Genomic DNA, 19333 nt, shown 5'->3' with positions numbered 1-19333 from the left:
CTGAAGCCTGACATGGTTTCTTGATTAGCTTTTTCTACACTCAGGGTCATTAGTAATTATTATTCAGTGACGACGACGAAAGGATGAGCGCTCTTGATTAGTTTAGTATCACGTGGAACGGCCACCTTGCTTTCAGTACAGCGTGCCTCCATTAGTCTCTTCTCTCTTCATGTTCTTACGTCTAGAACCTTCTCTTCCAGGCAAACCCTATTTGCTAGTGCTGACACTGCGTACGTCCTGGCGTACTCCATTATCATGCTAACTACAGACTTGCACAGCCCTCAGGTAAAATGTGTTAGTGATTTATATATTGTAGCTAAATAAGGAGCTTTATTTGGACCATTGGATGTTTTCTCAAAAATTTTTTTTAAATTTCAGGTGAAAAATAAAATGACAAAAGAACAGTATATTAAAATGAACCGGGGTATCAATGATAGCAAAGACCTACCGGAAGAATACCTCTCAAGCATCTATGAAGAAATAGAAGGCAAGAAAATTGCAATGAAAGAAACAAAAGAGCATACGATCGCAACCAAATCTACTAAGCAGAGTAAGGTCTAATGGCACATTATTTTTATTCTAAATTTCAAGGGTATTCGACTGCATGATTAAGTCCCCTGATAATAAATCTAATTTGTGTATTTAGACATCTGAATAGTAAATGTGTTTAAATTAGTTACTGTGATTATATTGAGTCTTTCATAATTATAACCATCTTCTTGCTAAATTTGTGATTAGCTTCAAGAAAGAATTTAAATGAGTGATCTGAGAGCTGAATTATCCCCACAAAATGTTCCTTAAAACTGCTTTAGTGCCAGTGGTGATTGTGATCTCAACCTTGGTGAGAATTCTGTTAGGTAAAGCCCGTGACACAAGCGGTTTCAGCCCCATGTTGGGGTTTAGAGCACAGTCTGTGGAGCCATACTGGCTGGGGTTGGGTCCCACCTCTACTACTCACTGGCCGTGTGTACCTGGCCGAGGTGCTAAGCCTCTCTGTGCCTCATTTCCTCCTTCAGTAAAATGGTAATAATTCGGAACATACTCATGGAGGGGTGGTCGGGGGGGTTGTGAATTAATCGTGGTGACTCTTAAAACCATGCCTCGCACACAGCGAGCTCCCAGTGGGTGTCACACTCCTCTGTCTCTTTGTAGGTGTGGCCAGTGAAAAACAGCGACGGCTGCTGTACAATCTGGAGATGGAGCAAATGGCTAGAACAGCCAAAGCCCTGATGGAGGCCGTGAGCCACGCCAAAGCCCCGTTCACGAGTGCCACTCACTTGGACCACGTCCGGCCAATGTTCAAGGTGAGTATGCTGGGGACTGACGACCTGGCTCGGCCTAAGTCCGGAGGTGACCAGCTAGAAGCTAACCGGTCACCCCGTAATGGTGAAGAGGTTGAGGAGAGGAAAGGCCAACTCTGGATGCTTCTGTCTGAAAAGTAACTAAAAGTGAGTCCTTCCCAGAAGCTTTTGATGATGCCAGCGATGTGCCAGCACCAGCCACTGCACAGGCTGTACTGTCAGAATGTCTGGTTTGAATCCTGCTGCAGCCACTTCGTAGCTCTGTGACCTGGACCAGGTTACTCAGTGTCTCATCATTTGTACTGTGGGGACAGATAGAGGATTGTTGTTAGAGCCGCTGGGGAATTGAGTGAATGAATGATTATTTAGGCAAAAGGGATCATTTTATTTTAACATCTCACTTCAGTGGCCTCAGGGTTAGTTTACCAGATGAAACTAGCTGGCAGTAAAAGATAACGTCCCGAAGTCCTTCTGTATTTAAAAAGATACAATGTTTTATGTACATAACACATAATTTTTCTCTAAGATATTTTTATAGTAACTATCAGTATCCTGTTAGATTTTTGTGAACCTTTATTTCTAGGGAATTGACAAGAAAATTGGAGGAAAAAATAAAGTCTAAATAATTTGAACTAGGAAACTTTCAATAAACTTAAGTTTATAGAATGTAAGTTACTTAAAGGTTTTTTTTTTTTTTTTTTTGCATGCCAACCTCTGATTGGCAGTCGCTGCCTGCTGCACTGTGTGAATGAAGGGTTCTCATGCCCTGAATAGACTCAGCAGGGAGTGGGCTCTCCAGTTGATTAATGATGTCTGCCACAAGCACAGGTCAGCGGAGTGGTAGCACATCAAACCCGTATTTATCTTCCTTCTTCTTGAGCCATATGTTTAGTAAAGAGCATATCTGTCATGCTATAGTGATACCTTTGACCACAGGTTAGGAGGAACTATTTTATATTGTGAATGGAATAGACTGAAATCAAAATAGTGATGACTTTGGCATCCTGACCATTCTCATAACTAGCAGTGTGGCCGCCAAGTGCTGTTTCCATGCTATAATTGTAGCATTTGAAACTTTGCTGCCTTTTAGCTGGTGTGGACGCCGCTGCTGGCCGCCTACAGCATCGGACTGCAGAACTGTGACGACACAGAGGTGGCCTCCCTGTGCCTGGAGGGCATCCGGTGTGCAGTCCGCATTGCCTGCATCTTTGGAATGCAGGTGGGTCTAAGTTAACAAAGCTCTAGAGATCCTGGTGGGCCGTGTGTTTTTAGATCTGGCAAAACTCAGACGCCACCAGACATGTCCACTTAGCCAGAAATCTGCAGCAAGCTCCTTACTCATGCCTGCTGAGAGGCAGCCCACAGATTTGTGCTGACAGCAGTCTCATCTGGGAGAAGAATTGGAGATTTGGATTATAACCTTCTTTAGGGCTGGGTGGCGACCAAGCCGCTTGACAGGGTTTGACAAAACAGACTTCCTATCCGCCTGACTAATTTGCGCGCCCTAGTGCTTAAAGCATTACTCTTCCTTTTAATATTCGTTTTTATTATAATTTCCTTTATATCTAGGTCTTCTCTGAGGGAGACAAATAGCTTACTGCAAAATGAATGTGTCTGTAAACCTCCGAATCTTGAAAACTTAAAGCAACTGAACAAAATACAATTCTCAAACTGTCAGGAAATCAGGAAATTGTCGGTCCCATGCATTACTTCCTAAATAAGAATTTGCACCCATTTATATTGAAAACCTCAAATCTATTTCTGCTTACTTTACACTTAGACATTTTCTGCTGTACCAAGACCGCAGACTTTTACATCAGACTGGGTTTCAGAACCCACCTGTGCTACTTCCCCAGCCATGTGACATTGGCCCAGCTAACTTCTCTGTAAGATACTCTTGATTTCCTCATATGCAGAGTTGAGAAAATAGGCCTACCTTTCAAGATTGATGCAGATGCTACAGTGCATGTGACAGTCTTTTTTTTTTTTTTTAATTTTCGTGTCTACAAAAATTATTAATTCAGAGAGAGCAGAGGGAGGGGCAGAGAGAGAGCATGGACAGAGGATCCAAAGCGGGCTCTGTGTTGACAGCAGAGAGCCTGACACAGGGCTCGAACTCATGAACCGTGAGGTCATGACCTGAGCTGAGGTTGGGCGCTTAACCAACTGAGCCACCCAGGTGCCCTGAGTGTATGTGACAATCTTAACATTTCAACAGATTCCTCTCCCACTCCCTCCAGAGGGAGTAGAACCGGGAACTTAAGCTGCAAAGGAGAGAGCTGGCTCTCAGCCATGTGGTGTGCAGGGCTGTTCCGGGAGCAGGAGGGCGCCAGCACCGAATAACTGGCACGATGATGTGCGTGGCGTCTGTTAGCGATGTGTGTTCAGAAGGTATCAGACGCCCAGCAGCCCTGTCAATGTGAGAGCGGTCGTGCTGAGGGTGCAATCTGTGTCTCTTGTCCGGGCTTCCGTTAACAGCTGGAGCGAGACGCCTACGTTCAGGCTCTTGCGCGCTTCTCCCTGCTGACGGCCAGCTCCAGCATCACGGAAATGAAGCAGAAGAACATCGACACCATAAAGACGCTTATCACGGTGGCGCACACCGACGGCAACTACCTTGGGAATTCCTGGCACGAGGTGAGTTTTCTGTGAAAGCTTGCTAGATGCCTTTCCTTAGGATGACTCCCAGCATTCCTCTTCCTCGTTGTTTGTCTGTCTTTGGTCAGTTGCATTTTTGGAACTACAGGGAAGCCTAACTTTAACTCTGGGGTTTCCCTTATCTTTCAAGTACGTCACCTGTCTTAAAGTCAGCCTCCGTGGCTCTGGTGGTTGGGGTCACAAGCACCATCCCATGAGAGTCCACATCCCCGGCAGCTCGTGTTACACAAGCACACGTGTGTTGCGTGGCTTTCCTCCCACCTGACTGCTGCTTCCCTAGCCCTATGCACTTCCTGGGAGCTCCTAATGCCAGCGTATAGACTTAGAGCTGGGAGCCTGGTCTGAAAAGAAATGGTTGACATTTATAGTAAGCCACTGAGGAGATTGCCGGTGGGTTTACAGTTCTTCTTAAGTAACATTCTAAGGTTCTCACCTAAGGGTAATCATTTATGGGTACAAACATGTTGTTTGAAAGGTCATTCATTGAAATTTTAGTTGTTGTAGGAAAAAGACTGCTTGAGAAACAGCCTAGGTGTCCCAGTAGTGAGAGATTGCACTTTAAAAGAAAACAACAAAAGTGTGGCACACCATTCCTTCCAGTGTTATACAGCCATTTTGAAATAATGTTGCTGAAAGGAGGGACGGCCAGACGTCCTTCCCCCTGAGGGAAGCACACAGTAGCCCCAACCAAGTGTTTCTGCCCCGAACTCCAACCTGAGTCCGTGCAAGCCTGTACTGCAAGTTTACGGGAAATTTGGGGACAGAGGCACTTGTAAATGAGATCATGAGAATACAGTCCGCAAACTCTGGGAGATGAACCCCCCCCTACTGAGTAAATGACCAGGCTCTTCAACAAATAACGACAAGAAAAATAATAAATGGAGGATGGGTCTATGGATTAAAAAAGACTTAGGGGCACCTGGGTGACTCAGTCAGTTAAGTAGCCAACCTTTGATTTCGGCTCAGGCCATGATCTCATGGTATGTGAGTTCGAGCCCCACATGGGGCTCTACACTACAGTGCGGAGCCTGCTTGGCATTCTGTCTCTCTCCGTCTCTCTCTGCCCCACCCCCCTTCTAAAAATAAATAAATAAACTTAAAAAAGACTTCAGGACCGCCTGGGTGGCTTAGTCAGTTAAGCGCCTAGCTTCTGCTCAGGTCATGATCTCATGGTTTGTGGGTTTGAGCCCTGCCTCAGGCTCTGTGCTGACAGCTCAGAGCCTGGAGCTCCTTCAGATTTTGTGTCTCCCTCTCTCTCTGCCCCTCCCTTGCTCATGCTCTATCTTTCTTTCTCTCAAAAGTAAACATTGAAAAAAAAAAGACTTCAGAGAAAAAAATAAAGATGTCATAAAAATGATCTTGTGTCATGGAAATGTGGTCACAGTATATAAAGTAAAAATCCATTCTAAACATACATAAAGAATGAGATTTGAAAGGATAAAGAAAAACGTTAACATCCTAAGTGATAGAATTAGGTGAGCAGTAAATTTTCTGCTTTTTTTCCCTTAAGTTACATCACCTGACTTCTCTCCCATCTGCATATATTGCTTCTTGCTTAGAGAGAAAATTGTGACAAAGTGGAGGTGAGCGAGTGCAGAGTTGCGGGGACTGTGGGCACCTAGAGGGAGGATTGCTGCCTCCTGCCCCACGGAATCCTTAAGGGGGAGCCCCCCCCCCACCCCCAGAGCTGCACTGCGAGGGGCCGGGCCAGGTGTGCACCTCTGCCTGCCTGTGTGGAGTGCAGGTCCCTAAGTCCCCGGGCCATACCTGTGTGGGGCTGCAGGGAGAGGGGAGGTCGTGCGTGGGAAAGGGAGCGGAAGTGCGTTTGGCAGGTGGCCAGGGCTCAGCTGGTGTTAGCTGTTCTCCTTGCCCTCATCGCGGCCCAGACACATACGTCTTCCACCCAGCCTTTCCTTTCCCTGTCACAATCCTGGAGTTTTCGGTATTAGAAAAGACAAAGTTCTATGGGATAGGGGTGGAGAGGGCTGGGTTGGTGTGTGTGTGGGTTTTTTGTTTTGTTTTATCTCTGTGTCCGGTGTGGGGTTCAAACTTATGACCCCAAGATCAAGAGCATGTTCTGCTGACTGAGCCAGCCAGGAGCCCTGGTTTTGTTTGTTTGTGGGATTTTTTTTTTTTTTTTTGGTATTTTTTAATGTTTCTTTTTGAGAGAGACAGAGACAGAGCATGCACGGGGGAGGGGCAGAGGGAGAGGGAGACAAAGAATCCGAAGCAGGCTCCAGGCTCTGAGCTGTCAGCACAGAGCCCCATGTGGGGCTTGAACTCAGGAACGGTGAGACCATGACGTGAGCCGAAGTCTGACACTTAACCAACTGAGCCACCCAGGCGCCCCTATTTTTTTAAGAAATAATTTCCTGTCTTCTGAAGAGCCATAATGTCTAGTGAATCAATAAGTAGCTCCTCTTTCATAGCACTTTCTTTAACCTGGGAGGCATGATCTGTGCAGGATTCCCGCTGGTTGCCAAGTATATAACAGCACCTGGAAATGTTAAAATGAATTACCACCTATCTGACCTATCTGATGGTCAGAAACCCTGAGAAATCAGACTTAGAACCAAGAAGCCCTCGGCCACAAGTTGTTGCCGTACTCGAGACCCTGGCCATCCTCAGCTTCTAGAAAAGGGAGGGAATTAATAGTTTACTGGTAATAACTTAGTAGTATCATTGTATGTGGAGCAGTCCGGGGATCGCTCTTTCTGATAGAATTCAGTACCTTTCTCAGTCAGCTGGAGGGCAGCCTGTAAGTAATGACAGAAGCGCTCTGTGGTACAGCGGGCTCATACTCTGACATTGGACTACAAGGTCAACACAAAAGGCAATACTCAGCTTTATTCAGAAATCCCCATGAAAACCCCTTGGGAAGGGCTTACCAGGAGATCTCCATGCTGCCCCACAATAAGTTTCTTGTAAGCAGTTTTTCCTCCTCTGGAAGTTGAGACCACTTTCTGTTTCTTCAGATAAGATGTAGCTGAGAGAGGGCTTGTGTGCAGGTAGGTATGTCTTCTCAACCCCGGAGGCACCCCACAGGGCTGGACGGCACAGTCTTCCCGCCGCACACCCATCCTAGGGCATCTTCTCAGTCAGTCAGCCGAACAGTAGTCAGCTATTTGAAGTGCCGGGGATTCAGCAGTGAACATAACAGTTAATGCCCTGTTGGGACTTAAGGCAGAGAACAAGCAAATATGTGGCAAAATGCCAAAAAGTGGTAAGTGCTGAGGGGAAAAAAGTTACCAGGGGACGGTGGTGGAGAGGATGTGTGACCTCAGGGCAGTCAAGGGAGGTCTCTGAGGGATGCATGTCTGAGGTGGGAGTGAGCCCTAGGGAAGAGTGTAAGGAACGTATTCCAGGCATAAGGAACAGCAAGGCTGTTGAAGGCTCATGAAGAGACAACAGAGCGGCAGGGAGACTAGTGTTATTTGTGTCTGAGGAGCTAATTAAACATCTGTGTGGCCTAACTCTGTCATACCAGCTTTTCTTTCTGTCATTTTCTCTTCTCCTTTTAATCGTTTGAAAAAAAAAAAATAGCGAAGTCTGACTTCCGCGGCCCGCACTCAGTGGGTTGTCCAGCCATGACTAGAAACCACCCTAGGACCCTCAGATTTTATTCTCACCTGGAAGCTGTGTGTTTCAAAGAACTCTTTAATGACTAAGATTGCTAGAAATCAGAACTCATTTCTTTTTTTTAAAGATATGAGTTTTTTCTTATTTTTTCAGCCTTAGCAGATACTGTTTTTCATTTGTTTTTGTTTTTTAATTCTAGTACAGTTAACATATAGTGTTATATTAGTTTCAGGTGTACAACACAGTGATTCAACATTTTTATATTAGTGCTCATCGAGATAAGTGTACTCTTCTTTTTGAGAGAGATTGGAGGGGAGGGGCAGAGGGAGAAGAGGGAGAGAGAGAGAGAGAGAGAATGAGAATCTTAAGCAGGCCCCATGACCAGCATGGAGCCCTACTTGGGGCTCAGTCTCACGACGGTGAGATCATGACCTGAGCCAATATCAGGAGTTGGATGCTTAACTGACTGAGCCACCCAGGTGCCCCAGGAACTCATTTCTTCATGCCTTCTCTTCATTAGATCCTGAAATGCATCAGTCAGCTGGAGCTTGCTCAGCTGATAGGAACTGGTGTGAAAACCCGCTACTTGTCTGGATCTGGACGTGAAAGAGAAGGGAGCCTGAAGAGCCACACGTTGGCAGGAGAAGAGTTCATGGGCCTTGGCCTTGGTAAGACACCGCACCCCACGTCTGGCCGTCCCGGAGTCACAGCTTAACCGGAACGAAACCATTCTTGTCTCAGCAGGACTGTCGTGCAAACCTTCTCTTCCTTGTATGCTGGCTGACAGTGTGTTTATTCGTGGAAGTGCAAGTGCCGCTCTGGCGCTCTTAACTGTGATTCGGCTGTTGAGTAAATGCCCATTTCATCAAAATCAGGGTGCACTATCTTTCTTTCTGTGCATATCACTATTGGGTGGAGAAGCCGTTTGCTGTAGAAAGGCTACAGCATTAGTACCTCGTGTATATCTGTTTCTGTAGATTTTTAAAAGTACATTCAGTGCCTCTTCCATGTTCATTTGGGGGCCTTTTATTAAGTGGTATTCTCATGAAGGGAGGATTCTCTCTCATCGAATCAAGGGACCGCATCAGTGACAGAACAGTGACAGTCAACAGGGCAAACCACGTGCCAGACCACACTCTAAACCCTCCGTTCCCACATTTGAGCCCCTCTAATCCTCTCAGTTCATTGAGATCGGCACGATTGTCGTCCGCATCTTCCAAGTGAGGAAGCTGGGGGGCGGTGAAGTGACAGGAACAAGGCCACACCGTCTCGGGGCAGAGGGCAGGCCCCTCGGGCCCGCGCACGCTGGCTGGAATAGTGCAGGGCAGCGTAAAGCACAGGCTGCACGAGGGGGAAGGGGCTGTCATAGCACCCCCTCCTCAGGGAGCACGCAGGGATGGCCGGAGTGAAGTCCCGGGAAGCACGCCGGACATTCAGCAGGTGGAAGCCATCGCGTCTTCCAGGAGCTCCAAGTTAGGGTTGTTTAATTTTGTATTTGTTTTCCTGTAGGTATTCTGTACTATAAAAGTGTAAAAGACTGTGAAGGAAAGGAGCTGGTCAGTACAAGCAAAGGAGCTTGTATTTAGAGAATAAGGGTGTATTATAATGCAGTGCCAAAACCTATGTTTAATTTTATTCTGTCATCAGTTGAGGGGGTTTGGGGTTGTTTTGGTTTTGGTTTTGGTTTTTTGCCTGCAAACCCTTCTCGTTTGTGTCTTGCCTCTGCAGACTGATGCCACAAAGTACTTTGTTCTAACTACTTGACTGGTTTTGAAGCACCGTTGACTTTGCACATTGTGTTTCAGGTAATTTGGTGAGTGGTGGAGTGGATAAAAGACAGATGGCCAGCTTCCAGGAGTCGGTTGGGGAGACCAGCTCGCAGAGTGTGGTTGTAGCTGTGGACAGGTAAGATTTTGTTCTCCAGTAGCTTGGCACGTCCTCTGTGTAGTGACTGGATGCTCCATTTATTCGTTTGACTCTTGTGAGTGTCGTGAGCTCCAGATCGCTCAAGCTGGGAAGGGCATCCCCAGCTACTAATAACCTTTACTTTCATTTCATTTGAATTGTGACCTGAATTGCATCATGACCATTTAAAAAAAATTATAACTTGTGACCAAATCATGTCAGAGACCAGAGTTTTTGCTTGTGCTGATGTTTTAGGTTACCTTGTTTCCTTAATAGAATGAGTGAGACCTGGCCAAATCAATAGTTTCCATTCCTTTTTGCCCAGAACCTTTCCATTATATCTGTTTACTTGAAACTTGACCTAAACATCCAAGAGAAATACAGGCAATCTTATTTGAAGACATGCATTAGGTACCGATGCCTAAAATGTGAATTGTCTAAAATGAACACACTCCTGAAAATTACTGTTGAGTAATCATGTACACTGCTGTTCACTCGGTTATTGACCTAGCCCGGTGCATGAAATATAGACAACTTTGAGATGATAGCCGAATAGCAGAATTTTTGTCATAATTTGTACTATTCTCGGAACAGTCCTCTTAGTATTTTAAATTCTTTATCAGTGTATTTTAATTATCTTGTTCCTATTGCTTCTCTACAACGGAGACACTGTCTGTAACGTACTTTTGACAGGTTTCCCGCACATTTTTCAGTCAGGTTTAGGCTAATAGTACAAAATGTCCTTCCATTAATCATACTTCCTCCTTCTCTGTGCCTCTGCCTCAGCCAGATCTAGCACTGCTTTATGTGCAATTACATTTTNATCCTCCTATATGTGCAAACATATGATATTTGTCCTTCTCTGCCTGACTTACATTTTTAAAAATCAAGATATAATTCACATACCATAAGATCTGTGCTTTTAAAACGTACAATTCAGTGGGTTTTAGTATGTTTGGAGCTGTGCGGTCATCACCACTGTGGAATTTCAGGGCATTTTCATCGCCCCGTACTTCCTAGCAGTCACTCCCTGTTTCGTCCGCCGATGGTCTCCAGAGCCAGTGGTCTTCCTTCTGTCTGTATAAATTTGCTGATTCTGGGCATTATTCAGTTGTCCATTTCTCCTTTTCAGTTCTGTTTGCCTCGCGGTTTGGGGATTTGTTGTTAGATGCGTATGTTTATAATTATGTGTTTTCTTGACAGATTTAACCTTTTATGTTATAACACTCTTTGTCATTAGTAGTGATTTTTAAATCTCTTGTCTTATATTGGTACAGACACCTCAGCTTTCTTTTGTTTACTTTTTGATATGCCATATCTTTTTATTGTTTTACATTCAACATAATTTGTGTCTTTGAATCTACGGAGTTTACTCTTTGGGGACGCCTGTCTGGCTCAGTTGGTAGAGCATGTGACTCTTGACCTCAGAGTCATGAGTTCAAGCCCCATGTTGGGCGTGGAGCCTACTTTAGAAAAATAATAATAATAAAATAAATTGAGTCTCTTTGCACAGTGGATGGTTGGACCATTTTTTAAGTTTTTATTTATTTATTTTGAGAGAGAGAAAGCATGGGGCAGAGAGAGATGGGGAGAGAGAGAATCCCCAGCAGGCTCCACACTCTCAGTGTGGAGCCCGACCTGGGGCTCGAATGAACCGTGAGGTCATGATGTGAGCCGAAGTCAGCCACTTAACCGGGCCACCCAGGCGCCCCTCTGGACCATGTTTATTTTAGTCCATTCAGCTAGTCTCTTCCTTTAGATTGCTTTATTTTATCTATTTGCATTTAATTATAATTTAATTGCTGATATGTAAGATTTATATCTGCTCTTTTGCTCCTTTTAAAAATGTGTTGTTTTTGTTCTGTTCCTTCACGATCACTGCCTTCTCATGTAGTAAGATATTTTCTGGTGTATCATTTTACTTTCCTTGTTTTACTATATTTCTTGAGTGTTTTTCTTACTGATTGCCTTGGGGATCATGATTAGTAACATTTTAACTTTCACCATTCCACTTTGAATTAATGTCCACTTAGTTGGAATAGTCTGAAACATGTTGCCTTCCGTATTAGCTCCATTCTGTCCCCTCCTTTGTGCTGTCATATGAGTTACATATTTATACACACCTGCCGGTCAACACAGCTTACAATGATCACCTTTGCCGTCCTCAAATCAGGTAGATAAAATGAGTTAAAAAAAAAACTACCTGTTTCCTCAGGCAGTTACTTTTCCCAGTGCTCTTTATTTCTTCAGATTGTTTTGAGTAATTATCTATTGTCCTTTCATTAGAACCTGAAGAACGTCCCTTAGTGTTTCTTATAGGGTAGATTGGTTAGCAACGCATCACCTCCAGTTTTGTTTATCTCAGGATATTTTAGTTACTCCTTCATTTTTGAAGGTTAGTTTTGGTGCATTTAGAATTCTTGGTTTATAGTCTTTTTGTTTCGGCACCTTGAATATATATTCCACTGCCTGTTAGCCTCTGTGGTTTGTGATGGGAAATCAGCTCTTACTTTTCCATAGGTTCCTTTATGCAGTCATGAGTCTCTGCTCTCTTTCTACTTCCAAGATTCTCTCATGGTCTGTGCCTTTCATCATTTTGATTATTATGTGTCTGAATGTGGATCTCTCAAGTTTATCTTACTGGAGTTTGTTGAGATTCTAGAATGTGTAGATTGCTTTTCATCAGATTTGGGGAATTTTTAGCCATTATTTCTTCAAAAGTTCTTCCAACCCCTTTCCTTCCTCTCTTGTTCAGACTCCCCTTATGTATGTCTGTATACTTGATAGTCCTCACAGGTCTCTGAGGCTCTGTTCATTTTGTTTCTTAAGTCTTTTTATTTCTGTTTATTATACTGCATAATCTCATCTGACCTGTCTTCAAGCTCATGAACTCTTTGGTCAGCTCAGAACTGCTGCTGAGCCCCTCCAGTGAATCTTTTATTTCAGCTTTATGATTTTCAACTCCAGAATTTCTGTTGGGTTATTTATTAAATTTTTAATATATTTATTAATATTCTCTATTAGTGAGACATTGTTCTTATCCTTTCTTTTAGTTCTTTGAACATATTTAAAATAATCAACTGGGGCGCCTGGGTGGCTTAGTCGGTTAAGCGTCCGACTTTCGCTTAGGTCATGATCTCGCGGTTCGTGGGTTCGAGCCCCGCGTCGGGCTCTGTGCTGACTGCCAGCTCAGAGCCTGGAGCCTGTTTCAGTCTGTCACTCCTCTCTCTCTGACCCTCCCCTGTTCATGCTCTCTCTCTCTCTCTCTCTCTCCTAGAAATAAATAAAACATTTAAAACATAAATAAATAAATAAAATAATCAACTTTAAAGGGCACCTGGGTGGCTCAGTAGGTTAAGCATCCAACTTCAACTCAGGTCATGATCTCATGGCTGGTGAGTTCAATCCCTGCATTAGGCTCTGTGCTGACAGCTCGGAGCCTGGAACCTGCTTCAGATTCTGTGTTTCCCTCCCTCTCTGCCCCTTCCCTGCTCACACTCTCTTTCTATCAAAAGTAAACATTAAAAAAAAATGTTTTTAAATCAACTTTAAAACTTCAGTAAATTCAATACCTGGTTTCCTCAGGGACCGGATTGTTGTTGTTTACCTATAAACAGGCCATCATTTCTTGTTTCTTAGCATGTCCTAACAACAACTTTTTGTTGGAAATTGATGTCTTTAAAAATACACTGTGACAGCTTGGCTATCAGGTTGCCTACCATGCACCCCCAGGGTTATTATTGTTATCATTGCTATTTGTTTGTTGAATGACTTTCCTGAACTAACTATATAAAGCCTGTATTCTTTTTGCATATAGCCATGGTCTCTTGCTCACTTGGCCTTTGTGATCAGCTAAGAATAGGACAAAGATCCCATATGCCAAGACTGTTAAGCTGCCAGCCTTTGCTGGGGAAGGAGTGTGTGTTTGGGGCGCATCTTTGATTCTCTGGGATCTTGTGTTGTGCCTTAAGGCCTGCCAGAGATGAGCGCTCAGGGCCTTATCCTGTCTTTCCTGGGTGTGTGCAAAGCCTGACCCGTGTGATGGCTGGCTGGATTACCAGGAATATGGTAGAGCATTTTATTTTTTATTTATTTGTTTTTTAACATTTAAAAAAAAAATTTATTTGAGAGAGGGAGAGTGCACATGTGTGCACATGCGAGCAGGGGAGAGGGGCAGAGGGAGAGAGAGAATCTCAAAGAGGCTTCACCCCCAGTACTGAGCCTGACGCAGGGCCCGATCCCATGCCCCGATCCCATGTCCCCAGGATCACAGCCTGAGCCAAAATCAAGAGTCAGATGCTCACCTGGCTGAGCCACCCAGGCGCTCCTGGCATAGCTTTTTAAAGCCTCCTGTGAACACCTTATTTGCAACTTTTCCTTTTAAATTTTCACCCAGGTCCTTGTTTGCCCTGGGTGTGTCATTGGTTACATAGATTGCTTGTGACAAAAGCCCTGCGGAAAAGGCTATTTGAACTGAACAGAGTCTGAGTCAAATGTAGACAAATCCTGGAAGGGGGGGTTCCCTGGGTACTGCCAGCAGGTCAGATGTCAAGTTGCCTGAAGGCAGTGTTTTCAGGGAAACTCCAGGACTGTTCTGTTCTCTCCCATGGAGCGAGGTTGCCGGTCTCACAGTTACTGTGACTTCAGAGCTGTTGGTTTTCAACCCTCCCGTGGGACTGGGGAGACATTAGTAGAAATAGGCCTCAGTGGCCTCCATTCACACCAACATTTAGCTATTTTTCTTTTTTTTTTAATTGTTTTATTTATTTATTTGTTTTTTTAAATTTATTTCTAGGAGAGAGAGAGAGAGAGAGACAGCGTGAGCAGGGGAGGGTCAGAGAGAGAGGGAGTGACAGACTCTGAAACAGGCTCCAGGCTCTGAGCTGGCAGTCAGCACAGAGCCCGACGCGGGGCTTGAACCCACGAACCGCGAGATCATGACCTAAGTGAAAGTCGGACGCTCAACCGACTAAGCCACCCAGGCGCCCCATGTTTTATTTATTTTTTGGGGGGGGAGAGAGAGAGAGTGCGTGAGCAGGGAAAGGTCAGAGTGAGAGGGAGACACAGAATCCGAAGCAGGCTCCAGGCTCTGAGCTGGCAGTCAGCCCAGAGCCCGACGCGGGGCTTGAATCCACAAACCGAGAGATCATGACCTGAGCCGAAGTCGGATGCTCAAGCGACTGAGCCACCCAGGTGCCCCTGGCCATTTTTCTTGAGTAAGCATTTTACCAGCTTTGGTAATTTCCAGAGTTCGGTCCTGAAAGAGCTGGTTTTCGTAGATTTCTTGCCAAAAAGATTCTTTTGTGTGTTTCTGTTCACCTTATGGAGGAGCAGCTTTTCGGAGGGCTTCACTGTACTGCTCCCACTGCCCTGACATCACGTGCTGCTATATTTTACTCTCCCTTCCTCCTTCCGATGTGTCGCTTTTTCTTTCTGCCCTTATAGACATTTCTGCTCTCAACTCGGTTCATTTACCAGCTCTGTATCTCTGATGCCTCATCATTTATTTTAGAAAAGGTGCCAGACCCGAAATACTTCCTTTTGCCTTTTCTTCAGTGTTTGATGTTGAAACTCAGCTTCCAGATCTAACTTTGATCTTACCGTGTCTGAAATTATCTTCCTAGAATTTTTACTGGCTCTACCAGACTGGATGGAAACGCCATAGGTATGTATTTGTCACTCACGTGTGACAACCTGAGAATCCTCACACTGTGACTCTCTGGCCCTTACTAACGAAGCCTTGCATGTGTTGTTGGGTCTGGCCTGTAGTTGACTTTGTCCGCTGGCTGTGCGCCGTGTCCATGGACGAGCTGGCCTCCCCGCACCACCCCCGCATGTTCAGCCTGCAGAAGATTGTGGAGATCTCATACTACAACATGAGTCGGATCCGGCTGCAGTGGTCCCGAATATGGCACGTGATTGGAGATCACTTCAATAAGGTAACTCTTCACACTCAAAACCCGCTCCACCAGTGTCCAGAAGGAGGCAGACAACTATATTCAAAAAAGAAGTGCTGGAGAGTTGAGGTGCCTGCACCCATTTCCCTGCTATCCAAGAGCAAGAGTGTTCCTGTGAAACCTTTCATAGGCCGAAGTGGTGTGAAGCAAAGAGGCAGTTGCCATTAATTTGTATGAAAAATTTTTCGAGCATCCCCAGACCCTCGAAATAACCTCTTTCAGGCATTTCTGATTCTTTAGGACACATCTTGCTAACGATGCAGAGATTGAGGTAAAGGCCAGGTGCTCCCTGACAGCTCGAAGCTCTGGCCGCTTGAGGTAGAGATGCAGAGTGGAGTTCCCGGGGAGGGGTCGTGGCAGCACCACCCTGGCCTCTGGAACAGCTCACTGCAAACCAAGTGCTGAGTATTATGTTCTCCCCCCTTTTTTTTTTAATGTTTTATTTATTTCTGAGAGAGAGAGAGACAGCGTGAACAGGGAAGGGTCAGAGAGAGAGAGAGATACAGAATCTGAAGGAGGCTCCAGGCCCTGAGCTAGCTGTCAGCACAGAGCCCGCTGCAGGGCTCGAACCCACGAACCGTGAGATCATGACCTGAGCCGAAGGAGAAATTCTCTTCGGGGTTTTTTGTTTTTTGTTTTGATTCGCAAAAATTGACACTGAGGTAGACCTTTCAAGCAAAGCAGCGTAGCATGACGTTGCCAGCAGCAGAGAGGATGCCGGTAATTCATCTTCCCTGTAGAGGTGTTTACATGTCGCTAGAACTCATGGAGTGCGGGATTAAAATGGCGTCGGTATTGGAAATACTTGGATAGCCCCTACCCAGGCTGTAGGCTGATACCACAAAGATAGCTCTCATCTCTGGACCAACATTGGTGTCTGAGCGCATTGCTACTTCCTGTGGTGTCTTCTGAACGACCGGAGACTAAGTCCTGTTCTGTGTGATTTCACTGTTAATCGTCACTGCTGCTGCTTTTGGCTTCCATTGCCACCGCTCTTCTGAAACCGTTATTGAGAAAACTAACATTTATTTTTAAATCAGAAGTAAGCTAGAGGCTTGTGTGTTGTGAAACCGACAGCTATTGAGAGAAAACCAGACTACGCTTCTTTCTTTCCGCTAGAGGTTTCATGGTGTACACACAGGCACTTGCGTACATCTATTGAGCAAATTTTTAAAAATCAGAATGTATACTTAATCGTGTGTGCCTGGATGCGTCTCTGATGCCATTAACTTCTTAAAGGAAAAGTAATAGCTTAATTATACTGTTTACTCTCAAAACACACTCCGTGATTTCAAAACCATATCTTCACTCCTGGAGATAAAGAGTTGTAACACAGATGCTTGTGAGTACTGTGAGCAGAAGATAGTTTATCCAAAAGAGAATCGCTCTGTCTCCATTAAATAGAAGAAGCTTATAAAAAGGAGCAGTCTGCCACTGGGATACGGAACAGGCAGTAGGGTGCTGGTGAACAGTTTGCAGCATCTGGCGATTTCTGTCAGGTAACTACCCCCGCCACCCACAACCAATTTGAAGCCAAGCTGAATGATACTGCGGATAGTGGTGGTGCGGATAAATGGGGTGTAGCCCCCACTGGCTCTCCTGGGCAGCTGCTAGCCTGCTCCAGGCCCCCACCAAAATGAGACCTTGTCAGATGCAGTCTTACCTCTAACTTGGTACATCAGCTCACCAGAGTTCTTTGTTTGCTTTGTTTGTTTATCCACTCAAAGTAAGGTACCGCACTGTTTAATAAACCATCTGAGCGCCTTATACCAGGTGGTAGGTAGGTGAGGTCCCTGCCTCCCGGAGCTTACCCACATTTTAGGGTGAAATCACTGACGGTTAGGCAGTGCAGTGTGTCAGAGCCCTCTGGAGGCTACCTCTCCTCCCAGGCCTTGGGGAGGACACAACCAGGAGAGCCTGCACTTGACCCAGAGTAGCTGTTTGTTGAGTGAATGGCAGCGCTGTCCTCTAAACTAATCAACCATCCTTCTCACTACTCTGGGTAAATAAGTTCTGGGGGGACCACTTGACATAATTGATGTGACACTGCTTGAGAAAGGGAATGTGAACCATTACCTGACCTTGTATTCTTGTCCGGGGCTGTGGCTGCTAAGCTGGAGCAAACACTGCTCGTTTATTCCACAAGATATTTCCACTAGCAGCTGTGGAATCCTTTTTTCTCTTAGAAGTGATAATCCAAAAGTGGGTGGGTTTTTGGGTTTTTTTTGTTTTTTTGGTAGACATTTCCCAACTCTTCTGAGTCTAGATTTTATGTTCAGTGGGACTTGAGAGAGAACATCAGTTTATACAAGTTACTTAAGTTTATTTAAAGAGAGAAAGCACGTGAGCCAGAGAAGGCCAGAGAGAGAGAGAGAATCCCAAGCACAGAGCCAGAATGTGGGGCTTAATCCCACGATCCATGAGATCATGACCTGACCTGAAGTCATGAGTCAGGTGCTCAACTGACTGAGCCACCCAGGCGCCCCTTTTGTCACAACTGTTTCCATGCCAGTTCTCAGTTATCTGTGGGTCATTTAAGGGCAGGCTCGGGATGTGGGCTGGCAGATAGTAATTAGACTTTTCATGGTTGTCAACTTCATTACAAATGTCTGTTCCATCTCATGAGAGCCGTTAAACACAAAGTTGTGGAAAATTCAGCTCTTCCGCCTGCGGCTCTTCATTCTTTCCATCACTTCAGGAAGATGTTCTGCTTCCCCTTGGGCACCGGAGCACGTATGAGTCTCATAGGTTTGAGGAGACGGATGGCTGGTACCACTGTACCTTAGCTCTTGGAATTCTAGCAGAATCTTTGGAACAGTCCCATGTTCCTCTTTCAAGCTAGGACTCGTGTGTCCTGACGTGTGCAAAGCTGCTCGATGAGCACGGAGTGTGTTTCTGCAGCAGGAATTCCGGAATCCTCCAGATTGTTACAAGAGGAACATTCTTTTTATTAGTCTTCAATTAAATGAACATTACGTGAGGGGCGCCCAGGTGGCTCAGTTGGTTGGGTCATGTTCTCAGGTCATGTTCTCAGGTTTGTGGGTTCGAGCCCCACATCGGGCTCTGTGCTGACAGCTCGGAGCCTGGAGCCTGTTTGGATTCTGTGTTTCCCTCTCTCTCTGCCCCTCCCATGCTCGCTCATGCGCTCTCTCTCACTCCCTTCTCTCAAATAAATCAACATTTAAAGCAATTTTTTAAATTAAATAGCACATTTTGAAAGCACGTTTAGTTAAATGTGCAGTACTGATCTTTCATCATTAAACTTAAAAATTGTACAGGTCATAGCCAAGAAATACCATTTTCTTTTTTGCTTCAGTGTGTTTCTCAAGAGCATTTGTTTGGAAGGCAGGCTATCTGTTTCTGTTGTCGAGAACCGCACATCCCACTTGTTGTGCCCATGTTATCTCACCTCCCTTTCCTGCCCAGGTTGGCTGTAACCCCAATGAAGATGTGGCCATCTTTGCTGTTGACTCCTTAAGGCAGCTCTCTATGAAGTTTCTCGAGAAAGGAGAATTAGCCAACTTCCGTTTCCAGAAAGACTTTCTGAGGCCCTTTGAGCATATCATGAAGAAAAACAGGTATGTACATTGTTCTGGAAAACTCCCCATGGCAGGTCTAAAAAGGCCTCCTAATACTAATCACATGGTTAACATTTTCCTTCCTTATTGAGGAAAACAAATAAAATGAACAGCCTATGATTCGTCTGTATCATTTTTTTTATGTTTACTTATTTTTGAAAGCAAGTGAGTGGGGGGGGGAGGGGCAGAGAGCTTGGGGGACAGAAGATCCAAAGCTGGCTCTGCACTGGCAGCAGAGAGCCCGATGAGGGGCCCGAACCCACGTACCAGGAGATCATGACACCTAGCCTACTGAGCCACCCAGGTGCCCCCACGTGTTGTTTCTAAGTAAATCACTAAGATCTGTGTGTAACCT

General features: G+C 45.2%; 1 protein-coding gene across 4 annotated transcripts in view; it reads left to right on the top strand.

Moving 5' to 3' along the window:
• The window catches only part of ARFGEF2 (ARF guanine nucleotide exchange factor 2), a 73672-nt gene that overhangs the window by 26669 nt on the left and 27670 nt on the right, over positions 1-19333 (top strand). For all 4 annotated transcript variants that reach the window (XM_077778363.1, XM_077778364.1, XM_077778362.1 and 1 more), the window contains exons 13-22: positions 201-285; positions 379-550; positions 1153-1304; positions 2392-2520; positions 3780-3938; positions 8059-8206; positions 9344-9443; positions 15068-15108; positions 15213-15382; positions 18827-18978. In XM_077778363.1, the coding sequence (XP_077634489.1) occupies positions 201-285; positions 379-550; positions 1153-1304; positions 2392-2520; positions 3780-3938; positions 8059-8206; positions 9344-9443; positions 15068-15108; positions 15213-15382; positions 18827-18978 (1308 nt within the window). The remainder of the gene's footprint in view (positions 1-200; positions 286-378; positions 551-1152; positions 1305-2391; positions 2521-3779; positions 3939-8058; positions 8207-9343; positions 9444-15067; positions 15109-15212; positions 15383-18826; positions 18979-19333) is intronic.

This window comes from Crocuta crocuta, unplaced genomic scaffold (genome assembly GCF_008692635.1).
Source record: "Crocuta crocuta isolate KB4526 unplaced genomic scaffold, BGI_CrCroc_1.0 scaffold27, whole genome shotgun sequence".
NCBI lineage: Eukaryota > Metazoa > Chordata > Mammalia > Carnivora > Hyaenidae > Crocuta > Crocuta crocuta.
Note: the sequence above shows the minus strand (reverse complement) of the source record. Positions and strands in the feature narration are given on the sequence as shown.